The 20,662-nt window shown below is 44.3% G+C and overlaps 2 protein-coding genes across 5 annotated transcripts in view; one reads left to right on the top strand and one right to left on the bottom strand.

Annotated features, from left to right (window-relative positions):
* The window catches only part of ttll5 (tubulin tyrosine ligase-like family, member 5), a 47,529-nt gene extending 41,400 nt beyond the window's left edge, over positions 1 to 6,129 (top strand). For all 4 annotated transcript variants that reach the window (XM_037071144.1, XM_037071146.1, XM_037071142.1 and 1 more), the window contains exons 25-26: positions 1,780 to 1,862; positions 4,511 to 6,129. In XM_037071144.1, the coding sequence (XP_036927039.1) occupies positions 1,780 to 1,862; positions 4,511 to 4,563 (136 nt within the window). In that variant the 3' untranslated portion in view covers positions 4,564 to 6,129. The remainder of the gene's footprint in view (positions 1 to 1,779; positions 1,863 to 4,510) is intronic.
* A 762-nt stretch (positions 6,130 to 6,891) lies between these two features.
* Positions 6,892 to 19,167, bottom strand: tgfb3 (transforming growth factor, beta 3). Its single transcript, XM_037071155.1, has 7 exons — positions 18,401 to 19,167; positions 13,847 to 14,010; positions 12,368 to 12,497; positions 12,108 to 12,215; positions 9,885 to 10,041; positions 8,058 to 8,211; positions 6,892 to 7,963 (listed from the first exon to the last, which is right to left on the bottom strand). Exons 1-7 carry the CDS (start codon positions 18,744 to 18,746, stop codon positions 7,805 to 7,807), a joined length of 1,218 nt encoding a protein of 405 aa, XP_036927050.1. The 5' UTR covers positions 18,747 to 19,167; the 3' UTR covers positions 6,892 to 7,804.
* Between the last annotated feature and the right edge of the window lie 1,495 nt (positions 19,168 to 20,662).

Genomic DNA, 20,662 nt, shown 5'->3' with positions numbered 1-20,662 from the left:
GACTCAAAGTGGAATGACTTCAGTGAAGGCTTTGAAAGGACCAATTTGTAACACAAATAAATGAGCCTGTTTGGTATTTTGTTTGCGAGGTTTTGGCTAGACACAGCTGTAACTGCGGAAACCCAGGCTGTCGTGTGGCATTACTAATAGGGTGACAATTACAGCAGCGCCATTAATGTCAGCCACGCTGCTGCTTTCGCTCCCTATTAATCAGCCACAACAGTAGTTATTTTCACGGGATACTGTATACACACAGGAGCTGCCAAACGTGTGTTTATGGTTAAACTTTATCCCCCTTCGGTCAGGCATACTCACTACCTGAATGCACCCAAAAGTAAAGCTGCACATCAGCTCTGTTTACATAAGTCCCTCAGCTCTGTGCGAGCAGTGTGAAATTTTCAACTTTAGGCTTACATGTCATCCCCGCACACTGCAAGTTCAGATTCTGTTCTCGCCTGCAGCTTTCCTGGCTGACTCTTGAAGTGACAGAGTGAGAGACTGTTGACAAAGAAAGTGATGTGAAGAACCCAGAGGTCAAGTTTTTTTTCTCCCTCCTTTCAATATGAAAGGAGTCACTTCCTGTCGAGGTATGCCACGCTTAAAGTGGGCCAGTTCTATTTGTGGTTGTGTAATGGTATGAAAGAACAACTGTGCAGCCCCTTACAAGGAGGCAGTGTGTACCCTCATTACCTTGTTAATGCTCCTTTGGCAAGCTGCTTTTTGGGGCGAGAGGTTAATGCCAGCTAAGCTTTATTTATTGTTCCCCCTAAAAAATGCTTAACAGATTTAATGTATAAGGTTACGGACGTGTCTGCTCCTGCTCTACGCCCCACCACTTCTAATAATGGTTTACTTTGGGAAAACACTGTGTTTGCTGTCTGCTGAAGTGAAAAAAGACTTTGTGATTCCTTGTCTATGATCTGCAGACTTCTGTATGAAGCCCTGTGGGATAAACACACAAAGTATATACTATCGCGCTGACTATTCACCCTCTGTGAAAGACGATGTATACGCCCTTTCTGTCTGTCGCCGTTGCCCGCAGGTCCACATAGTCAGTAATCACCACAATAGTCTTGCCAATGTGAAAATCACATCACCAGGATGAGGAGCAGGAATTTGACCCCTTCGTGTCACAATAGCTCATGAGAGGCACTCAGTAAACACTTAACCCCCACCAGCCTCCAGTGGCTGCACATAAAGGGAGAATATTTGAAATTGACACCACTTTTCTTCTGTCAGAGAATGCCATTTTTTTTTTTCATATAGCGCTCTCTCTATCAAAAACAATGAAATTTAGAGGTAGTTTGATGCTGCAACAGCCACCGCTGCAAGAGGAAGCTCTCTTTGACAGTCAGGCGGAAATGTTCACAGACAAGGTAATGTTTTAAAGTTTATTCAAGTCTGAAGACTTCCTTCCGCACTTTCTGACGCTTCTATTTCCCTGGAAGTTAGAGTGACATGCGAGCACATAAAACACACCATTACCTTGAATAGGATTACAGATTTCTTTGTCATAGTGGAAGTACAAAACTCAACAAAATATAAAACAGATGTCTAGTCATTTTTTTCCAATTTAGATGCTCACGTCACAAATTAGACCCTTTTTACCCCATTTGATACACCATATAATGTGAAGAGATAACTCTGATAACTAGATCAATATACTGGTATAAATCTGTAGCGAAGTGTTACAGTGTTGAGGATAGTTGTTAATTTTTTCAGATACAGTTTGTCACCATAACCTGATCTGTTTGTGCTTATCCTGTGTCTGATCAACAGGCAGATGTCTGCGGAGAGTTCGGCCAGTGGAAGCGGGTCCAGCGACCAGCATACAGTCTACAAAGCCATCTGTGGCCAAACAGGTGGGTCTGATGCTGCAGTACAGTGTTGTAACTTGGCCTGTCGGTACTGTAGTCTGCCCTCTCCATGCCAGTGTCAGTGATCACAGCCAGGCATATCGGACATTCCCCACGGAGGACTGATAACCTCCACCGGATATTTTTAGCCGGCTCATGCTCACTCAGCGGTTTGCAGGATGTGTACATGCATTTTGCACGCTGTAAAAGATAACTACATTGTCATAATGATAAATAGCGTTCAGACTTAAATCGCAGCCTTGTTAGAAGAGTCAACTGGGGTTTTGTTGGCTATTACATTACAATGGCTTGTGCCATGACCTTCTTTAGAGTTCATGCCAAGTGGAGATGAAGCTGCCAGATCAGAATGAGTATAAACAAACTTTTCAGCTCAGGATTTTGTCTTTTTGATCATATAGTCTTTATGCGTCCCAGAGTAGAGGTCAGATTACTGCTGAAGGATAAAGAGGCCTAACAGTGATGACATCTTCCCTCTGTAATGAGATCCAGTGATGGGAACGGTTTGGGCATTCCCATCTGTTGGTCATTCCTACGCAGTCGTAATTACTGTCCGTCCGCCAAAAGGGCTGTCCAGTCGTGCCCCAGAAATCACACTGAGAGAATGAAAAATACATTTCATACTCTGCTCGGTTTATTATGAGCAATGAACTCCAATTGTGGGTGGAAGCACTCACGTGCGCCCTGTCATCCTGCCCTATTTCCACAACTCTTTCCATCCTGAGCAAAGTGTTGGGCTTATTGCAGTAACAGTGATATTAAGCAGTTTGCGCTGATGCACACGTTTGCCTGATCAAGGGCTTTTTCCACAGACCTACTACACGGATCATACTATTCATCACATCACGTGAGTGTCACAGCCGAGCCGTCCCAGGGATCAGCTTGTTGGAAAAACACAGTAGCTGTGCACCTCCCCGCTCTAAAATGAGTGTGCGCGAGTGTGTGTGTGTGTGTGTGTGTAACCAGAACATTTCTTTTCATTCTCCCTCTTCCCCCCAGACTATGGAGGCTGGCTTAGGTTAACAAACATCTTATAAACTCATCAATTACTGTAACTGGATCCGTTGGGAGAAGCTTCTGAATTTCATGAATGCATTTTTTCCGTCGTTCAGGGCGCAAAGGGTGGGGGAGATGCTTCGCTCTCGACTTAAAAAAAAAATGAATGTCTGAACTAAAGAAGAAGAAAAATCCCAGTACAGAAAAACCAGTTAGCAACCGTGAATGGGACTGGGAGTTGAACAGAGAGTCAGTGTAGTGCTGTGGAGGGAGGAGGGTGTTACTAAAAGGGTCACAGTCTTTGTGCGTCAGGTCTTTCTGCCTACCCAGTGTACCTTTTGTAGCGAGATGACTGAGTTCCCCTGATTGACTCTGACAGGGAGTTAGAGCAAGGTCCAAATGGAGAGCATTCTCTATGATCAGCTGTCAACCATCATTAATCACACTCTCCCTTTATCTCTCTCCTCTCTTAATCTCTTCCTCTCTTTGCTCGTACAACTCTCCCTTTATCCTCCGAAAACTGTTCCTGCTCGCTCACCCAGTTTCCCCCCTTTTTCCTCCTCTGCTTCTTCTGTGTCGGCTCGAGGGGAGGGGTTTTGATGAGGACCTATCAAAGCCTACAAACCTAGATTATATCAGCCACATGTGTTTTACAATGCTTCCCTTGAAGCTTTCTTGAAGTTCTCAGGGCTCCGCAGCTGCTGACTGAGGAGATTTATGGCTTTCAGTTTGAGGAGGAAATGAATGCTGCACTTGTGCCATTTTAATGGGAGTCTGATCATGTCAGGACGGATAGCTTAGGCCCCTCTCTCTGTCAAAATAAGAGTGTAGTGATGCCTTGTTGGGAAAGGAAGGTAGTTATTGGCTGTCATCCCCTTTTCAGATGTATTATGTAAGTTATTGGATGTTTTATTTGAGACAGATACGCCATTCTTTGAAAATGTAATAGGTATGACACGACTAGATAAGATCAAATGTATGTAATAACAACAGTGTATGATTTTCTAAGTCATTATATTTAGGTGTAAGTTGCAGAGATCCTAAAATGATGAATTTAGATAACTGATTGTGCTTTTATCTAACTTCTGTTCCAAGCCATTGCACAAACTGTTGACATCATTTCTAGGTCGAAATGTCATTTGGAGCGTGACACGTAAGAGGGAATATCGCCCTTTTATCTTCCTTTTGCTGAGCTAGAGGAAGCTGCTTCCAGCGGTCATGTCATCGGATTGGAAGTCGGGGAGATGTTTTCGTTCCCCGGCTCAGTCAGGCCCCACGGTGTAAAAGAGCACAAAAATAAACAGAGTGTGCAGAGGGGGAATGAAAGGGAATACTGTTTGGGAGCACAAACACGGCAGCTCTAACTGTACTTGGAATGCCTTTTCTACTGGATAGTGGCCGCGTGCCAGCCGATAGAGAGGAGAAGTCTAGGGGGGATAGCAGGACAAGAGGCCAAGCACCGAGATGAGCGAGCAGATCTGCTGGGGACCATGAATCATTAAGAGGTTCAACAAAACATTCACCAGGAGGGGATCAGTTTTATTTATTTATTTTTTTCTTTTTACAGAAAAAAAAACTCTTCTGTTGGGAAAACCTTCTTCTTCTTTTGAGTAACTTGACTTTTATCCATCCCTCCCCAGGTCTTTCTGTGTACCACAAGCTGTTCCAGGGCCAGCAACCTGCTCACAGATGACAGGAAGGCAACCAGAGGCCCGTCCTGCCCCTCTGCTGGCCTGACAGGTGTCTCTGCATGTAACTACATCCTCACAGAGGTGTATTCTGGGAAAGGACAACAGCAGCACATGAAAGCATGCCAGACATCGAACAGGGCCCTATTAACTTCTCGGTGATACAGCCACAGACATGCGAGAGGATGGTCGGCGAGGCCAGGAATGCCCAGCTTTGACGCAGGTCGGGATTTTGTTGCTCAGCTCAACATCAGTTGGCCTTTTCAGCTCTCCTCTCCCCCCCTTCTCCCCCTTCCCCTCATCCCTCTCGGCTTTACTCAGTCTTTATACCAACAGTTGTGCGCCCTCATTCCCTCCATTCTACTGATGCCACACAGAGATTTCACTGACAGATAGCCTTCAGCAGATGCTTCCTCAATGCCCCAGCGGCATTCTACATAGGGGATTCAACAATTTATTCTTTACTCGTGCATGAACTGCATGTGCTCCGCGAGCCATTCATGCTGACTTTTTCTTCCTATAAAGTTACACAAACAGGTAAGGTGGGGCTTTGCTAACAAAGGGTTTTGTAGAGGTTGCCTGTGCAGCTCCTCCCCTCACTCACATGAAGAAGTTTCTTTCACGTGTGGCTTCTGGCATCAGAAACTCCAACTCCTGGCCCTTGTTTGACGCCAAATTTCTGCCAAATCACACTCCATGGCCATTGCCTAAGAATGTGCTAGAGTAAAGCATCCTTAAGGCTGAAATTGTGAGTTTGAATACGAAATGGCAGCCTTTTCACCCTTGACGATGTAAACCCGATGCCAGGCAGTTTTATCAGCTATATAGTTGGCTTGTGATTGTTACTGTAAACTGTTGAGATGTTGTTGTTGTTGGCCTTAGATGGACCAAATGTAATTTTAAAAGGAAATAAATTATTGTTATTGCATCAGTATATATTTAGTGTTTACCATAAGGCCTTTTTTCTGGCCGGTTCTGTAGCTCAAAGCATAACATAAAGAGGAATTATGGTTATGCACAGCCTTGCCTACAATGAAGGTTAATGCTGCACCAGCAGACAATGTCCTCGTGGATATTCTGCTGCTTGGGACCATGTAGTGAGTTCACTCAGGGCGTGTTAATAGAATAAAACATATCTGTTGTATATCAAGAGATTCAGCATATGTTTATGATGTCTGTGTCAGGAATACTTGAATTTCATGCATGTCTTTTTCATATCAACTGATGATTCCCATCAGGATGATTTTGCACAGATTGTAATTTCAATGCAGTACAACAGAACTGGTTTTAATACACTTACTTGATGGTATTTCTTTTGTAGTGATGTTAAACGTTGTGGATTTACTGCTGTCAATGCCAGTGCATGCTGTGTTACAAGAATCCAACAGTGGAATCCCAATCGGTGTGTATATTCTCCTGTTGTTTACAGTCAGGCATTTAATCTGTTAAACTGCTGATTGTTCACAGCACACATGCATGGAAATGTAATATTTCATGGATTCATCTTGGCAGTCTGTATGAAACAACATGAGAAGGGAAGACCTCGAAAACATTAAAACATGCTGATCGTGTCAGTAGATGTCTTTTTTCACCACACATGATGCACACTGGAAGTTGTCATTGACTGGATTGGATTGGTCATCTAGATGTAGCCTGTTACCTTTAAAGGGACAGTTCGCCCAAATATGAAAAATCTATTTTTTTTTTAAAGAGATGTCTGCCTTCTCTTGAATATAATGGAACAAGATGGCACTGGTTTTGTGGTGCTCAAAGCTTCTCTCTTTCCAGAAATTCTGAGCTGGTTTCTCAAGATAATCCACAGACCTCGTTGAGAGAAATTTCACAGAGGAAGTATTTTCCTTCCATATTACTGTGCAAAGGAAAGGAATTGTGCAGCTCCCTAATGGAAGAGAGGCTAACTAGCTAAGACAGTTAGGCTTGCTAACATTACAGCTCGGCCCAGAGGAAAGACACTAATATCCCTATAGTCCCACGTCCATGAGTGGATGAATGCATCCTTTTGCACAGTGATACTGTTGGAAAGAAAATAGTTCCTACATGAAACTGCTCTCAACGAGATCTGTGGATTATCTGAAGTAACTAAGTCATGATTTCCAGAAAGAGACACTGCTGTTCAGTTTGTCAAATGTATTATTTGAGTGCCATCTGCTTCCCTTATGGTATAAACAAGCTCGATGGATACATAGCATGATGAGTAAGAGGAAAAATATGTTTTTTTGATTTGCATTGAACTTTCCCTTTAAAAATTAAGAGCTCTAAAATATAAACTTAAAAACAGAAAAAACCCAAAAAATGAAAATAGAACAAATCTATCCAACTGTCCATTTTTTTTAATTAAAAAAAGGTGTTTCCAAGAGTAATAAGAAAAAAACATTTACAGTTCGTGATCTAGTTTAAGTGTTCACTTAGTGACATACATCGTCTCATACAACAGAAAGGCTTCACTGTAAAACAAAACAATCCCTGGAATCACCATCCTGTTGTATTACAGAGGTAAACATAACCATGGAAATACTACTTTGAAATAAAGGTTGGTTTCCAGCATGTTCGCTTTATTTATTTATTTATTTTTTCCTAAGGTCATTTTTATTCAACAGCATTTAATCCTAAACAAACAGTGTCAGGAGCTGCGGCGTGCACAGCGTCAGCTTCCAGCTCGGACGTTCGAAGGTGTCCTGTGTTGCTCTCTTTGGCGTATTCCTATCATGCTGAGTTCAGTCCGCGTTCCCAGTCGTTTTTTTTTTTTGTTTTGTTTTGTTTTTTTTTTCTCTTTTTGACTGCAATTACTTTGACGTCTTTAAGAATGCAGTGGTCATTGCAAGACAATTCTGTTTCTCTTTCATTGGGCTTTTGAATACCGACGTTATGTAACACTGAGGTACAGGCTCTTCAAAATGCTGGAATATTTAAAAAAAAAACAAAACAAAAAAAACATGAGAGACGAGGCGATTCTTGAAGAGGTCTGATGGGTTTGAGAGCGTTAGTGGAGTGGTGTTTGACAAGTCTTCTTTGTAAATGCTGCCAATGGTTTTTAGAGGAGAGTGGTGGACTGCATCTTTCGAGAGAGAGAGAGAGCGCTCCGGCGAAGGCTGAAGCAGGGGGTCGGAGGTACTCGTGGAGGACAACTGTACCACGCCCCCCCTCTAACCCCTCATACCCGCTCCTGAGTAGTGCTGAGAGCCGTCACATCCCATGTCTCTCGCAGGGCCCTGAGGCCCCAGACGCCTAGCTGCACTTGCAGGACTTGACCACCATGTTAGAGAGCTGCTCAACTTTAGGGGAGCGACCCACGTAGTAGAGGATGGTGAGGGGCTCCAAGTCCTGAGGAACACAGCAGGGGGACGCGGACGCCTCCGGGTTCAGGGTGTTGTACAGGCTCAGCAGCTTTGGGGGGGGGAAAGCAAAGATAGGAGATAGGGATCAGCAACGACTCAAAAGAGATTTGTGACTTTAATAGGATGTTTTCACTTTGTCTCACCGAGCTGTGGGTGTTGTCTGCGCTGCGTAGGTAAGGACAGGGACCAGAGCAGAAGTTAGCGTAGTACCCCTCCGGCTGATGGATCCACCTCCAGCCCAGATCCTGACGGAAATTAATATATAGTGGTCGCACACAGCAGTTCTCCTCATAGTTGCTGCGGACGAGAGAGGACAGAACAGGTAACGCACTTCACGTATAACACACACATGTTTTATATGTTCTCCTCCCTATGGCCTCCCAGGCAGAGATGAGAGAGAGAGAGAGACGTTTAGAAATTCCACTCTTAGGTGTGCCCTTATTTTCCCTCTTGGAGTCGGCCCAGGTGTCTTTGGTGCTGCCTGTCAGCCTGACAGAGGAAATCCAAAGCGGAGGAGATGGTGTGTGAGGGGAGGCAGCGTTCGCTAGTACCGGGACAGATCCCAACTTGTATCAGCTAATACCTCTGTCATGCTCGTCTGGGTGATTAACAAGCTTATTCTATGTATTCTGTGCCCACATACTCTTCTTCGCTGCCATCTGTTTGAGACGTGACACCTGATATTTCCATTTCATGTTGCCTCGGCTGATGTACTACCTGACAATTTAACCCTTTCGGAAGACCGCAATCATGGCCGTTTTCTACGCATTTATTCATTTTCAAAACATGACAGCAGCTGCAAGGAACTTGGTAAAACCATTTTAAAAAATAATTAAGCGAAATGTGAGTATTCTTTCCTCCTTTGAAATTTAAGATGTGCTTTCTGGTTACCGGCATCTGTGGACAAGAGCAGCACGCGTGTCACCGCCTCCTGTCAGAAGATCTTGATCCAACTAGCAATTGCATTTGTTTTTTGGGGGAAGTAAAATAAGGACTTAGTGTATTTTAATTACTGCTTTTGCTTTTTCGAAACACAGCTGTGTGCAGGATGAGACGAGGAACCTATTTGCCGTGATGGAATATACCTTCATTCAAGTTCTGTTTTTAAGTACAATTTTAAGGAAATTCTGCTGCTTCATACTTCCATTCCAACATTTTGGGGCAAATATTGTACTCACTTTTGAAATATTGTATTTATAATTTATGTTTATTTGATATATATAATACTTGTTACTTTTAAGATCGCATGAAACATCAGAGACGAAGTAGCACATTTTTGGATGAAATTATGTTATCAGCAATCTCATTTAAAAAATCTTTCTCTTTCACCAAAGTAATGATGCTAATATCTTCTCTTTAAATCTAATATGACATTAGGTTACATTTTACAACATGGCCCTTTTTGTTGGTATGTAAGAATCCCTATAGAGCTATAATGTGATGACGGTGAAAAAATTTAGTTTTGTTGAGATGGCACTTAAGTAATCAGCATTCACAAGAATTGTCATGTCTTCATGTAATAACAAGCCAGCAGCACGATATGGCTTGGTAGCAAGACCGACATAAAATTTCACTTTACAGACCCGTTGATCCGCTGTTGTCTGACAATACAGAAGTATCCGCTGCCGTACCAACAGACTAGAGAGCAGCTTCCTCGGCTTCTTTCCACAATTCATTCTCAGCAGACTGCTATGAAAAATAGTTTAATTTTCGCAGTTCAACCTGTTGATAGGCTTTGAGAACAGCTGCATTGAAATCGTCTTGCTGATGGTCTCATTTGCTAATGTAGATCAAATAAAGGCAACAGCATTAAACTGAGAGAACGTTCCCTGTGTTATGTCCAGCCAGCTGAGGGTTTAAACGTCAAAACTGGCTTTGCGGGTGTAGTTGCTGAAATGACTAAACAAAGGTAAAGACAACGAACGATAGTCTAAGCAGCGCATTTGCCACAACGAGGAATTTTGCCTTACTTGAAGCAGTAATTGGTGTCGAGCGCCCGCTTGCGTCTGCGGGAGGAGGACTGGGCGTCCAGCCTGTGGGACGGGAGCATCATGAGGATGAGGTGGGGGTAGAGCTGCTCCTTTTTGTACTTCACACGGTTCAGCTCGTCATAGTCCGCTTCCATACCTGCAGGAGCGAGTCAAGTTAGTCTGGAGGATACTGAGAGGAACTGCACAGAAATGAAGGGGATTGTGCTGAGAGCTGTGAGGATGTCCGTGCTTTGAGAGCTGACTTCAGTATAGTCAACTGTAACTTTTACAGAAGGATACTGTAAAATCCAGGCTGGGCTTCACTCATTTTTGGCCCAGTTTTCTGTCTTATTCAACACTGGTCCCTTCCGTTCTCCCCCATGGGCCTGTGTCTGCTCATCCAATCTACCCCTGATAGTTAAAGCAGTGGACATCTCAGGAGAGATGCTGCTGGTGGATATGTACGCCTCTCTTTAATTCGGGGCCAAGCGTCTGAGCGCCGTGGCAGCACATTCCTTGCGGCCAAGCCAGTCGGGAGTGTTCCCAGGACCGAGGGCCCGGGGGCCCCAGTGCTAAGTGAGATACCAGATCAATTGTATTCCCATGCTCTGTGTCCCTCTCTTCCTCTTTGAAAGGAAACCCATTATCTTAAGATTTCAAAAGGTGCTGCTGCTTCAAGACCAGTTTTCCTAGCCAGTTCTTTGGATCTCGAAATGCTAAAAAAGTGGTTCTAGTTGGCACTGGGTCCAAACCAGCACCTGAATCGTTTGGTCCACAGGTTGTCGAATATGATTGTTGTTGTTAGTTACATTGTGCAATGCCCTCCATCAGTGACGTATCCTCTATCACAGTGGTTCAGTTCAAAACTGGTGGAAGCGTAGGCTGGTTTGCTAGATAGCACCACGGTTTCACAAATATTGAACGGAGCCACTTCAAGGACCAGAGATAATTTGGTGGGAAAGGGGTGGAAGAGACAACCAACAACCAATGGCTCAGGTATCTTTTAGTTAGCAGTGAATGTAATAAAGCAAAATATACTTTCATGCAGATAAAGAAACAAGAAATCAACTGTATCTGGACTTTCAAATCCTCTCCCACTTGTAGAAGAGTCCATTCTGCCAACATGGCAACACCAGATACAGTGTCCTCTAAAGGCCCTATGTAAAGAGGTTTATAGGATTTATAGGATCATTAAGAAAGGAGAAAAAACACCAATGTATGCCAATATCCACTGATAATACACTTCAATAATAGCAAAATCTAAAAATAGTTATGAAATGTTGGCAACATCTGGAACAGGCACTACAAACTGAAACTGGAACCAAAAACAAACTCCTAGTGTAACAGTTTATATCAGCTCCTGAGACTCGCTAATGCAGATCATCCTAAAACCAGCACTGCCTCAAGAGTGCTAATCCGAACAAACCAAATTGTTCAACAAACAGAAGATGCCTATCTGAAACATTAGACAAATGAAACCAAATGCAAACACACATCAATGTTATCTGGCTCTAGATCCTAAATATAAGCTGGAAGAACTTCTTTTATCTGCAGGAGATCAAAAGCAGAAACAGGATGACATGCCGGAAACCAACACAACACAGGAGATTGTGACTAAGATATGCTCTTAAAATGGGACAAATTTTATCAGCGAAGAAGACACTCCAGTTATTCATACTCCAGTTTTACAAAAAAATATGAAAATATGCAAGGTATTTAAAGGAATAGTTGACCATTTTTGGGGGGATATGTTATGCTATGTTAGCCTTCTTACTGTAAGTTAGATGAGAACATTTACACCAATCTCGTAACAGAGAATATGAACATATAATGTGTGCCATAACCTGGGCATGATACTGTAATAACATCCCACTTCATTTGATTGCTTATAAATGGAAACAATCCTAAGGATTAATTTGGCACAGCTGCTGCTGTTGTGGTTAGTGGTGCTGCATCAGGCATGTGTGAGCTGACCAATCAGAGCAGACTGGGTACTCAGGAGGGGGTCCTTAAAGAGACGGGAGCATTTCAGACAGAGTACAGTACTGCAGCACTGGACAGTCTAAAAAAACGGATGTCTTTTTTGAGCATTCAAGCATGTAAATCTATTCTAGTAGTAACTCAAAATAAAATCAGGAATGTAAAAAAGAGCAAAATGTGTCTCAACAAAGTCCTAAATATCTCACTTTCTGTCACATCCTGAGGTATTAAATGCAGTCTCACCTTTGAACTTGACCTCCAGCACCTCATTGGCATTCTCGATGATGTCACCATTAGGTCTGAAAGTGTGACAGGGACAATGCACACTGATCTCCAGGCCAAGATTGGTCTCTGAGGGGGAAACAAGAGCAGAGGGATGTAAATAGCTGACATTTTTTCCCCGGGGCCATTATCCTTCATTTCAAACGAACCAGCACTCTCTGGCAGGACATGCAACTAAAAAGGTGTGATGCAAGGAAACACTTGAGGTGTCCCGCACTCACGTCGGTACATCAGCCACTCCCTCACTGTCTCAGTGACATCAAAGGAGACCCACTCTTCCGTTCCCTTGGTCAGGACGTTCTTGCCCCCAATGTAGCGCTGTTTGGCTTTGGGGTCGTCTTTCTGGAGGATCTGTGAGGAAAGATGAAAATGTGACCCAGCTGCATAAACTCTCTTTCTTTTACACACACACACACACACACACACACACACACACACACACACACACACACACACACACACACACACACACGCTGAACCAGAGCTGTCTGTCTGAGCCAGACTCTCCAGGATGCCTTGGGCCAAATGTCTACTCCTCATGGAAAAAGTGACTCCCTGTGTTGATATCCCCATTTTGCAAGTTAATGCCTGCGTGTTACCCTCCTGCCAATGAGAACCTGGCTGTCCTTCACATCAGCAGTTCAAACTTCGACTTGAGCCGGGCTCCCAGATGCAGTGTCAGGCGGTTCAGAAACAAAAAGCCGGGGTTGCAGGTATCCCTTGACTGTGTTATCGTGTGGAGACCCCCAAATATACAAAAGCTGGCGACGGAGGACAATGCAACAGTGTGGTTCAGACATTCCTATCTCCATCAGCACCTCTCTGAACAAAGGTGTTTATCTGCAGTGAGAAATGTGCGTGTTTGGGTGGCGGGTACGAGCACTTAGCCCCACAGCGGTGCTATGGATAACCAGGTTCCTGAACATTGTCAGGATCTAATCTCTCTTCCTGTGGGAACGAGGGGCCACCAGGCTGCCAGCGTCAGCCCTCTGCCAATCAGCTCCGGCCTGAAAAAGTGCGGGGGCGAGCAGGCAGCTCCATTTACTCCCCCGGTGGGTGACCCTGCCTCTATCTCCTCCTAGGCTCCTGGAAACAATCTGAGGGCCTGACAGTCTGTATTCAGCGCCGGCCAGAGCCTTGCCTCAGAGGCGGTATGCAGTCCGGAGACGCTTGTCTCCCTGGCAGGAAATGTTGGAACCTGATCATTACTCCTAGTCTCTCACGGGAGATTAATGAGGAAAAAAAAAAACCTGCCACCCCGCACACACAGACATCTAACAGATGCATGCTTTGACACACTTTTAAAAAATGCTCATAAATACCCAAATGCAGGTGGAGATCTACAGCATGAACCCCTGTGTTGAAAGCACCGCACCTTACTTGATCTAACAAGGATGGACAACTGCTTTGAGATTGACAGCTAGGAAAGAAGAAACTGCCGAATGGTGATCTAGGGTTTCTCAAAGACGGCTGTGCAAGCTCTTAAATTTGTCCTAATGCAGAATCCATTTGACTGTAAGCACATGGAAGAATGATCAGCACATGAGAAGAGAGGAAGAGAGGGAGTCGGACACCCTAATATAAATGTTTTCATCTTTCTCGCTGACCTGCACAGGGCCGGCCTTCTGAGACAAATCGAGCGCATTACCCGACCCCCCCGCGCTCTGCTAACAGTGGAAAGGAACGGTCAGTTCTCACACCTGGTAGAGCTCAATCCTCTGCTCGTTTCTTTTGGCGCCGGGGTTGGGGATCCGCAGGGCTCGGAACTCGGCGCGGAACAAGTTGGTGGAGTTCTTCTCCATGGTGGAGACGTTGAAGCGGAATACCTTGGAGGTGATACCCTTAGGGCAGTAGGGGAGGTCATCTGCAGGGAAAGTGGAAATGATGACTCAACAGATGTTATTTAATATCTCCTTTAAAAAAAACCCCCATCAAATTGGATCTCTCATTGTTGCTTTTGTCAGAATTCTTTTGAGCTCTTTTCCATCTGTTCCCTCATCGTGTACATGTTATCAAAGCCTATTTTTCCACTGACATCCCCACAGGGGTGGACATGTTACCCTTCTGATTATTGATAACCTTTTCACAGAGGATTCCCCTCGACAAACCTTTTTTTATTATTATTGTTTTTACTATTTCTTGTCCATTCCAGAGAAACGTGGGCCATTACCGCGCACCATCTGCTTATGCTTTGTGCGGTGCGAGTTAGCAACAAGTTGAAGTCATGAAATTAAAACCAAATGTCCCATGTGCTGTGGTGGTGGTGGTGGTGGAGTAGCAGGCTGCAGTGAGACGGCAGCGCGCTCCTCCTCCGCCCACCAGCTCTGGAGCCCAACAGGTGCTCGGAGGGCTCAGACAGCGGCCAAGCTATTCCCTGGAACTGAGAGGAGCATGTGGGCTCACGTGCTGGAGCAGAACAATACCTGAGAAACCGGCGAGCAGGGGGACGCCAATCGTGACAGTTAACACCACTGAGCGCATGCTTGACAAGCAATGACATGCTGTATTACAGGTATGCGTTCGCGTGTGATAGCGCAGTGACCTTTAGCGGAATCGGCTAAATAAATGGCCACATTGTGACTCTATCTTGAAAAGCTTCCTGTTGCACTGAAACCTTTTAATGCCATTGAACAGTTTATTAATTTAACAGGCCAAGCACATGGAGTGTTGAGCAAAACAAGCACATAGCAAACTTTTTATGGGCCAAGTGGAAACAGTCATTTACAGCCAAGCCATGGCTAATTTATTACCCCACGCTTTAAGCTGTACTAGCACGCCTCAGATTTGCTGGTGGTGTAAAAAAAAAAAAAAGAAAGAAAGGGAACTGCACCTTTATGTGATTTGCACCTCAAGCAGGACAAATGGAAACTCAGAGGTTCAGTTGTTTCCGTGTCACGCACAGGGAGCTTGCACATCTCCGAGTGTCTGTACTTAATTTGACCCATAATCCTATTTCTGTGTCCTCCCAGTCATTATCTGATATTTCCACAAAGCTTTTTTTAAAAACTTTCCCTATTTATAGGTGACCTTTTCAGCATTCATCCACCGCCAGATATCTGTCCAGTGTTTTCCACACAATCTATAAGGAGGAAACCTCAGTAGCCCTTTCCTCCCCTCACTCACTGCTCCGTCTCCCCACTCTGCCTCCCCCACAGAAGGTGGAAAGCCCCACTTGGAGGGGAGATTTGAAATTCTAATCAAGTCTTTGGTTTCCTTTTGGATGACCTCATTTTTCCCATTGCAATGGTTTTAGGTGGATTTCACATTATGGCTTATTTTTGCCAAGGGTCTGAAAGGTAATTTGTTCCATGTTGGTAAGTGGAGGGGATTGCTTTGTATAATTAAAATGAAATACATTCACCAATTTACTGACCCTCACCATTTTGGGATCATGGCTCAGGGTCTTATTCACACTCTTTATTTAAACATCAACAAAGTAAACAAATGAGATTTATTGTTAGGACTACTGTTTTACTTAAATTACACACTGGTCTTCTTAAATCAGACTCTAATGAGAGAATTTAGTTTTACTGCAGGACCTTCTCATTAACATGCTTGCAAAAGCTTATTTATAGCCACAAATAAAAGCCTGAACAACAAAATGATGCCCAGTTGATCTCATTCTCGTATTAACACTCAATTTATTTGAAGATTGATGGGCTTTAAATGAGGGATTTAGAGGTATATTTGTAGAGGAAGGCCTGAGGACACGCGTGCCTCGCCCAGACACTGTGGACCACACCTGACACACGCTCACCCTCCTGTGTCTGTCTGGGATCCTCTGCTCTCATGACACACAAACGCCCTGATAAAAGAAAAAAAAAAGAAAGAAAGAAAGAAAGAAAGAAAAAGCTCTCAGGAATCACCTCTGTTTGCCCTTTTGCCCGGAGGATTGTCCGTGATGTCAGTCTCTCCAGAGCTTTGTGGAGGTAAACAAAGGAAATAGGAAGCATAAGGCAGCAGGTGCTAGCCAGCTGCTGAGGTGTCTCGCCCTCATAGAGGACTGCAGAGATTTCTTTGGAAATTTAGTAGTTAAGAGTGTCTGAAATTAGCATGTGTTGGTATGAATTGCAGTCCACATACTCACGACCAAGATATTAAGCTTTAATAAGACATATTTTTGCATCAGAGTCTCATTTCTCCACTTCCTGCTGTGGCAGACACTGACTGTGGCAGGTCACTACACCAGATGAGATAATGTGCTGCAGCTCTGTTCTGTAGAAAAACAACTTTTTTTTTTTTTTCTTTTCCACTTGATTAAGGATGAGGAAGCAAAAAATGGCTAAGGCGTGGGAGCTGGGGGGGAGAGAGATGCTCTTTCTTTGGGAACGGGCCAAAGACCTCTGTCTCTGTTTGTTCAGATGACATCATCTTCCTACTATCCTGTACACCAGATACCCTGCTGTCCTCAGCCCTCGTCCTCTCGTTTGTTACTGACCCAACACTGAATCAATGATTGGCTTGAAATTTCACTGAAACGGCATGCTTCGGGATGAGCCTTCTAATTTAGGCGCTGGTGAATTCTTAAACTGTTATTGTGCCAAAGGTCATCCTCCAGTTCAGCTGTGTCTCTATCTCCCTTCTTCAACAGCATTTGGTTTATGAGGATAGAAATGAGCCGCGCTGACCTCCTCATGCACCAGAAAGGGAAGATCTACAGCTGCCCAGTCTCGGCTATGCTTCATCTAGACACAAAATGGCACATGCCTTGATTTGCATTTGTAGTAATGTCTAGCAGAGTAGTCTGGAGCAAGTGGCGCATTCAAGTATGAGAGAAAAGTTTCTGTTTAACTTTTTAACTGGGCACGAAAAAAAAAAAAAAAAAGAAACTTGACTGTGGTCCCAAACACTCCCACCTTCCAAAAAACGGTGAATGTAAAACTCATTATATCCAGCAGGAATGAAAATGAACTACACTGCAAAATTATCAAGGTGACAGACATTATGTTCCTACACACTGCAACATGCCCCCGCTCGCTTTACAATTACATAATGGAAAGGGTGAGAAAAGCGCTAATTAATGTATGTTGGCAGCCTCTGTTCATTTCTTTAATATCCTCCTTGGGTAAGCTGGTTAGTGCATGAAGTGGCGCCAGCAGCGAGTCAAGTTCATGCCTTGTATTATCACCTACAGCATGAGACCGGCGTGATGTGTCCTGGGCACCTGGCCATCACTGATCCCACTCCTCAGACCTCTTGTTTGTTTTGGGAGCTCCGGCTACCTCTGACCAGTGGATAAACCCCGAGCTGTGTATTTTTGAATGTCAGAGGCACTTTGTGGGACCTGTGAAATGGATTTGATTCAGGGCTATAATGCTGGAACCGGCGGAGGCTCTGCTTAATGTCACAGCGCAGCATAAACACCTGTTGATTTCAAAATGGCAACACCACGCACTAACCGGCCTCTGACCCCGAGCGAACGGGCACACGTCCAACTCCTCCACTTAAAAGCTGACTTTCTCTAGAGAATCTGCCGCTCGGCGAGCTTCTGTTTCTGATTTCTGGAACGATCAATGGACCATAGTTTATACAGGAAATACCAATATGGATGAACAAGGGAATTAGATCATAACAGAAGGCTGCTCGACTCCTTGCTACTAGAAAGAAATAGTAATAGGGAAATAGAAGTGAGAGAGTCGTAACAGTGGATGAAAAATATTGGGAAACTCACGGCCAGAAAATGGAAATGAGGTATTGGAGTTGGCAATAAATACTAGACTTAACTGCCTGAGAATTTTCCCCGCTTAGGAATGTGTCAGACTTAGGCTGGAGTTCCCATGGCTTTGGTGTGAGGTATGTATGAGGAATGGTGCTCATTCCAATTAGACTGTTTACTTTGCCCTCTCCTTTGCGCGCCGCTCCGCCGCTCACAGGCGCGTCCGTGCGTAAAGGCAGCACAGACACGAGTGGACTGAACGCCAGCTGGAAAAATTGAGATCCCTGTTTTTGACACTGTTGGCTCACCTGTGATGACTGCGTATCCAGGCCAGGTGAAGGTTTATAGCTCCGTGAGCGTAAATAAGTTCGCACAAGTGAGTTTTCAAAGGCATTTGGAGCGGGTTTGAGCACCTTGGCTGAAGGCGCAGTGGCAAAAAAATAAAAAATAAAACACCTTGCCAATCACAAATAACTGCACCACCCTATATATTTTAATGACCCGCATCTAAAACGTCAAAGCAGTTGCAGTTTATTGGGTGAGCGTAGGAAGTTTGCAAAAGAAACACTTGAATTGCACGATCATAAACAACACTTACTGTTTTCTGGCGGACCATTGATCATGTTGAACTTGTAAATCTCTTTGGCATAATACTCAGTCTCCGTGTTATCCTGTCCGCAACTCTGCTGCCTGTCTCTCCCCAGCTCCTCAATCAGCTCCTTGGTGCTGTTATAAAGCGCCAGGACCTGAAACGGCACTTGACTCGGACCTGTTGTCGCAGGCGGACTGGTCAGCCGGAGTTTACTGAGGATCTGTCCCCGGACCGCCTCTACTCTCTTCTTCTTTATGTGGTCGATGTCCACAGTGGTGCAAGTGGATAGCGACAAAGTCATTGTCACAAAGTTTGAGAGGAGGAAAAACAGGAGCGCTTTGCCCAGATTCATATTTCACTCTGCGTTCCGCTCGCAAACTGAGGCTTGTCAAGTAAAAGAAAACAGAACAAAACTAAATTCCGATCTGAAACAGGATCCCTTTTCTCTTTTCATTCAGGTCGTGAGTGAGTTCCGTTCCTGGAGGATTCCCATTTTTTCTCAAGTGCTATGTCATCTTTGCCAAACGCGCACTCGCATGGGAGCAAATCCGTGCCATTTCTTTTTGTTGTTGTTGTTTGTTTTTGTTTTGGATAACAATCTCAACTCTTCATTAAAACTGCTTGTCCTACTCTTCATTCCCTCTTGTCTCATGCGAGCATCTCTTCTCTCCTTCCTCCGTTTTCAGGTTCTCCATCGCATTGGGCTCTTTCCATCCACTTGTGCCTATGGAGTCAGTGCGCCTCGCTGCTATCTCCCCGCAGTCCAGCCACAAACACACTCGGGCGCTCTCCACGCTCACTCATAATTTATAGTCACGAGCTGTGACGTTTTGTTTCAGAGGGAGGGGCAGCGAGTTATAGCCTCTATTCGGACGATGAGATGTGTCCTAATCTGAAATGCATTTAATTAGACGCGTGGTCGAAATTGTTTTTCAATCGGACTTGAAATAAAACCGTGCGTAATATTGGGCAACATGCGATTGCGCAAGAGAGAATCCCCACTGATACACCAGGGGAGTACTTTGTTTTTCTGCCCTTTCAACACATGGAGAGCACAAACACGTTTCTATTATACGACGTGATAGACTAAGTTAAGCATGTTTTGCTGTATGCTCATACATTTCTATAAGGACCCTTGACCTGATTGGGGGGGATCATTCAGTGAACTTTTATAATATAGTCTTTGGACGACATTAACTACATCCAAAACACAGCTTTGGGGGGAAATCAAACGCAGATGTAAGGCCAAAGTTAGGGCTAACAAAAGGGAACTTGAAGGTGCACAGGGAGCCCAGCCAGCTGCTGTGATCCGCTCCACGCGGCTACCGTTCAAAAAACATAAAACATGCGCAACAGCGACATCTAGCGAGCAGTCGGGGGGAAAGGCCCGTCCCGCTCCTCTGACTCCTTTCTCAGACAGTGGCTGCATGTGTGAGCTGTGGTAGGCCGCATGATGTGATGGGGTTGTATGGGATCAGGAACTGATGAGAGGGGGAAATGATAAAGGAGTGGGAGTTGTGGGAAAGATGCTGTTTGTTTTCGTTGAAGGCAAACTCTCAATCCGATTGTTTAGATGACATCATTTTTGAATGAAGCAACTCTGAGTCAGTTGATTGGCCGATCGGTCACTGTAACTGGGTGCTTCAGAGAGCAAGGCATGGGATCTCTAATTTTAGGAAACAGTCACGTGACTCTGAAACGTTTTCATCAGTTGACCTATTCTGTGTTTGTGACACTGTGCATTGCAGTTTGGTGACATGATGGGCCAGTATGGGTCACTGATGTACCGCAGACAGATTAGTGTGGTATCTGGGGACAAATTCTTCCTAGGCTTTTGACCGTACAGTAGAGAGGATAGTGCAAAGATAAAAATTCCTGATGCACAAGCGATTAATTATTTTTAGAGGCATTTATAGTCATCATCATCATCATCATCATCATACCCAGCAGCAGCAACAGTGAAGTCAGTGGGGAAATGAGCTGCTTAAAGGCACAACAACAGTCAACTTCTTGATATCTCCTCAACATTCCGGATATTTGGCCGGAATAAGAAAGGAATTTTGTTTCATTGGTTGTGGGAGTGTCCAAAGACACAGGCCTATTTTAGGGAAATGTTTTTAAAAGCTTATCACAGATAACTAAAAGTAATATCCCATTGAGGGCAAAAATGTGTTTACTTAGAGTATGCCCCAAGAACTTTGTGTTACATTATCTTAAAATTCTTCTTGGAAAATTAAACACTAATTACGACAGAAAAGGAAGTGTCTA

This window comes from Acanthopagrus latus, chromosome 16 (genome assembly GCF_904848185.1).
Source record: "Acanthopagrus latus isolate v.2019 chromosome 16, fAcaLat1.1, whole genome shotgun sequence".
Lineage (NCBI taxonomy): Eukaryota > Metazoa > Chordata > Actinopteri > Spariformes > Sparidae > Acanthopagrus > Acanthopagrus latus.
The sequence above is the reverse complement of the archived record's forward strand: the minus strand, read 5'-3'. Positions and strand labels throughout refer to the sequence as shown.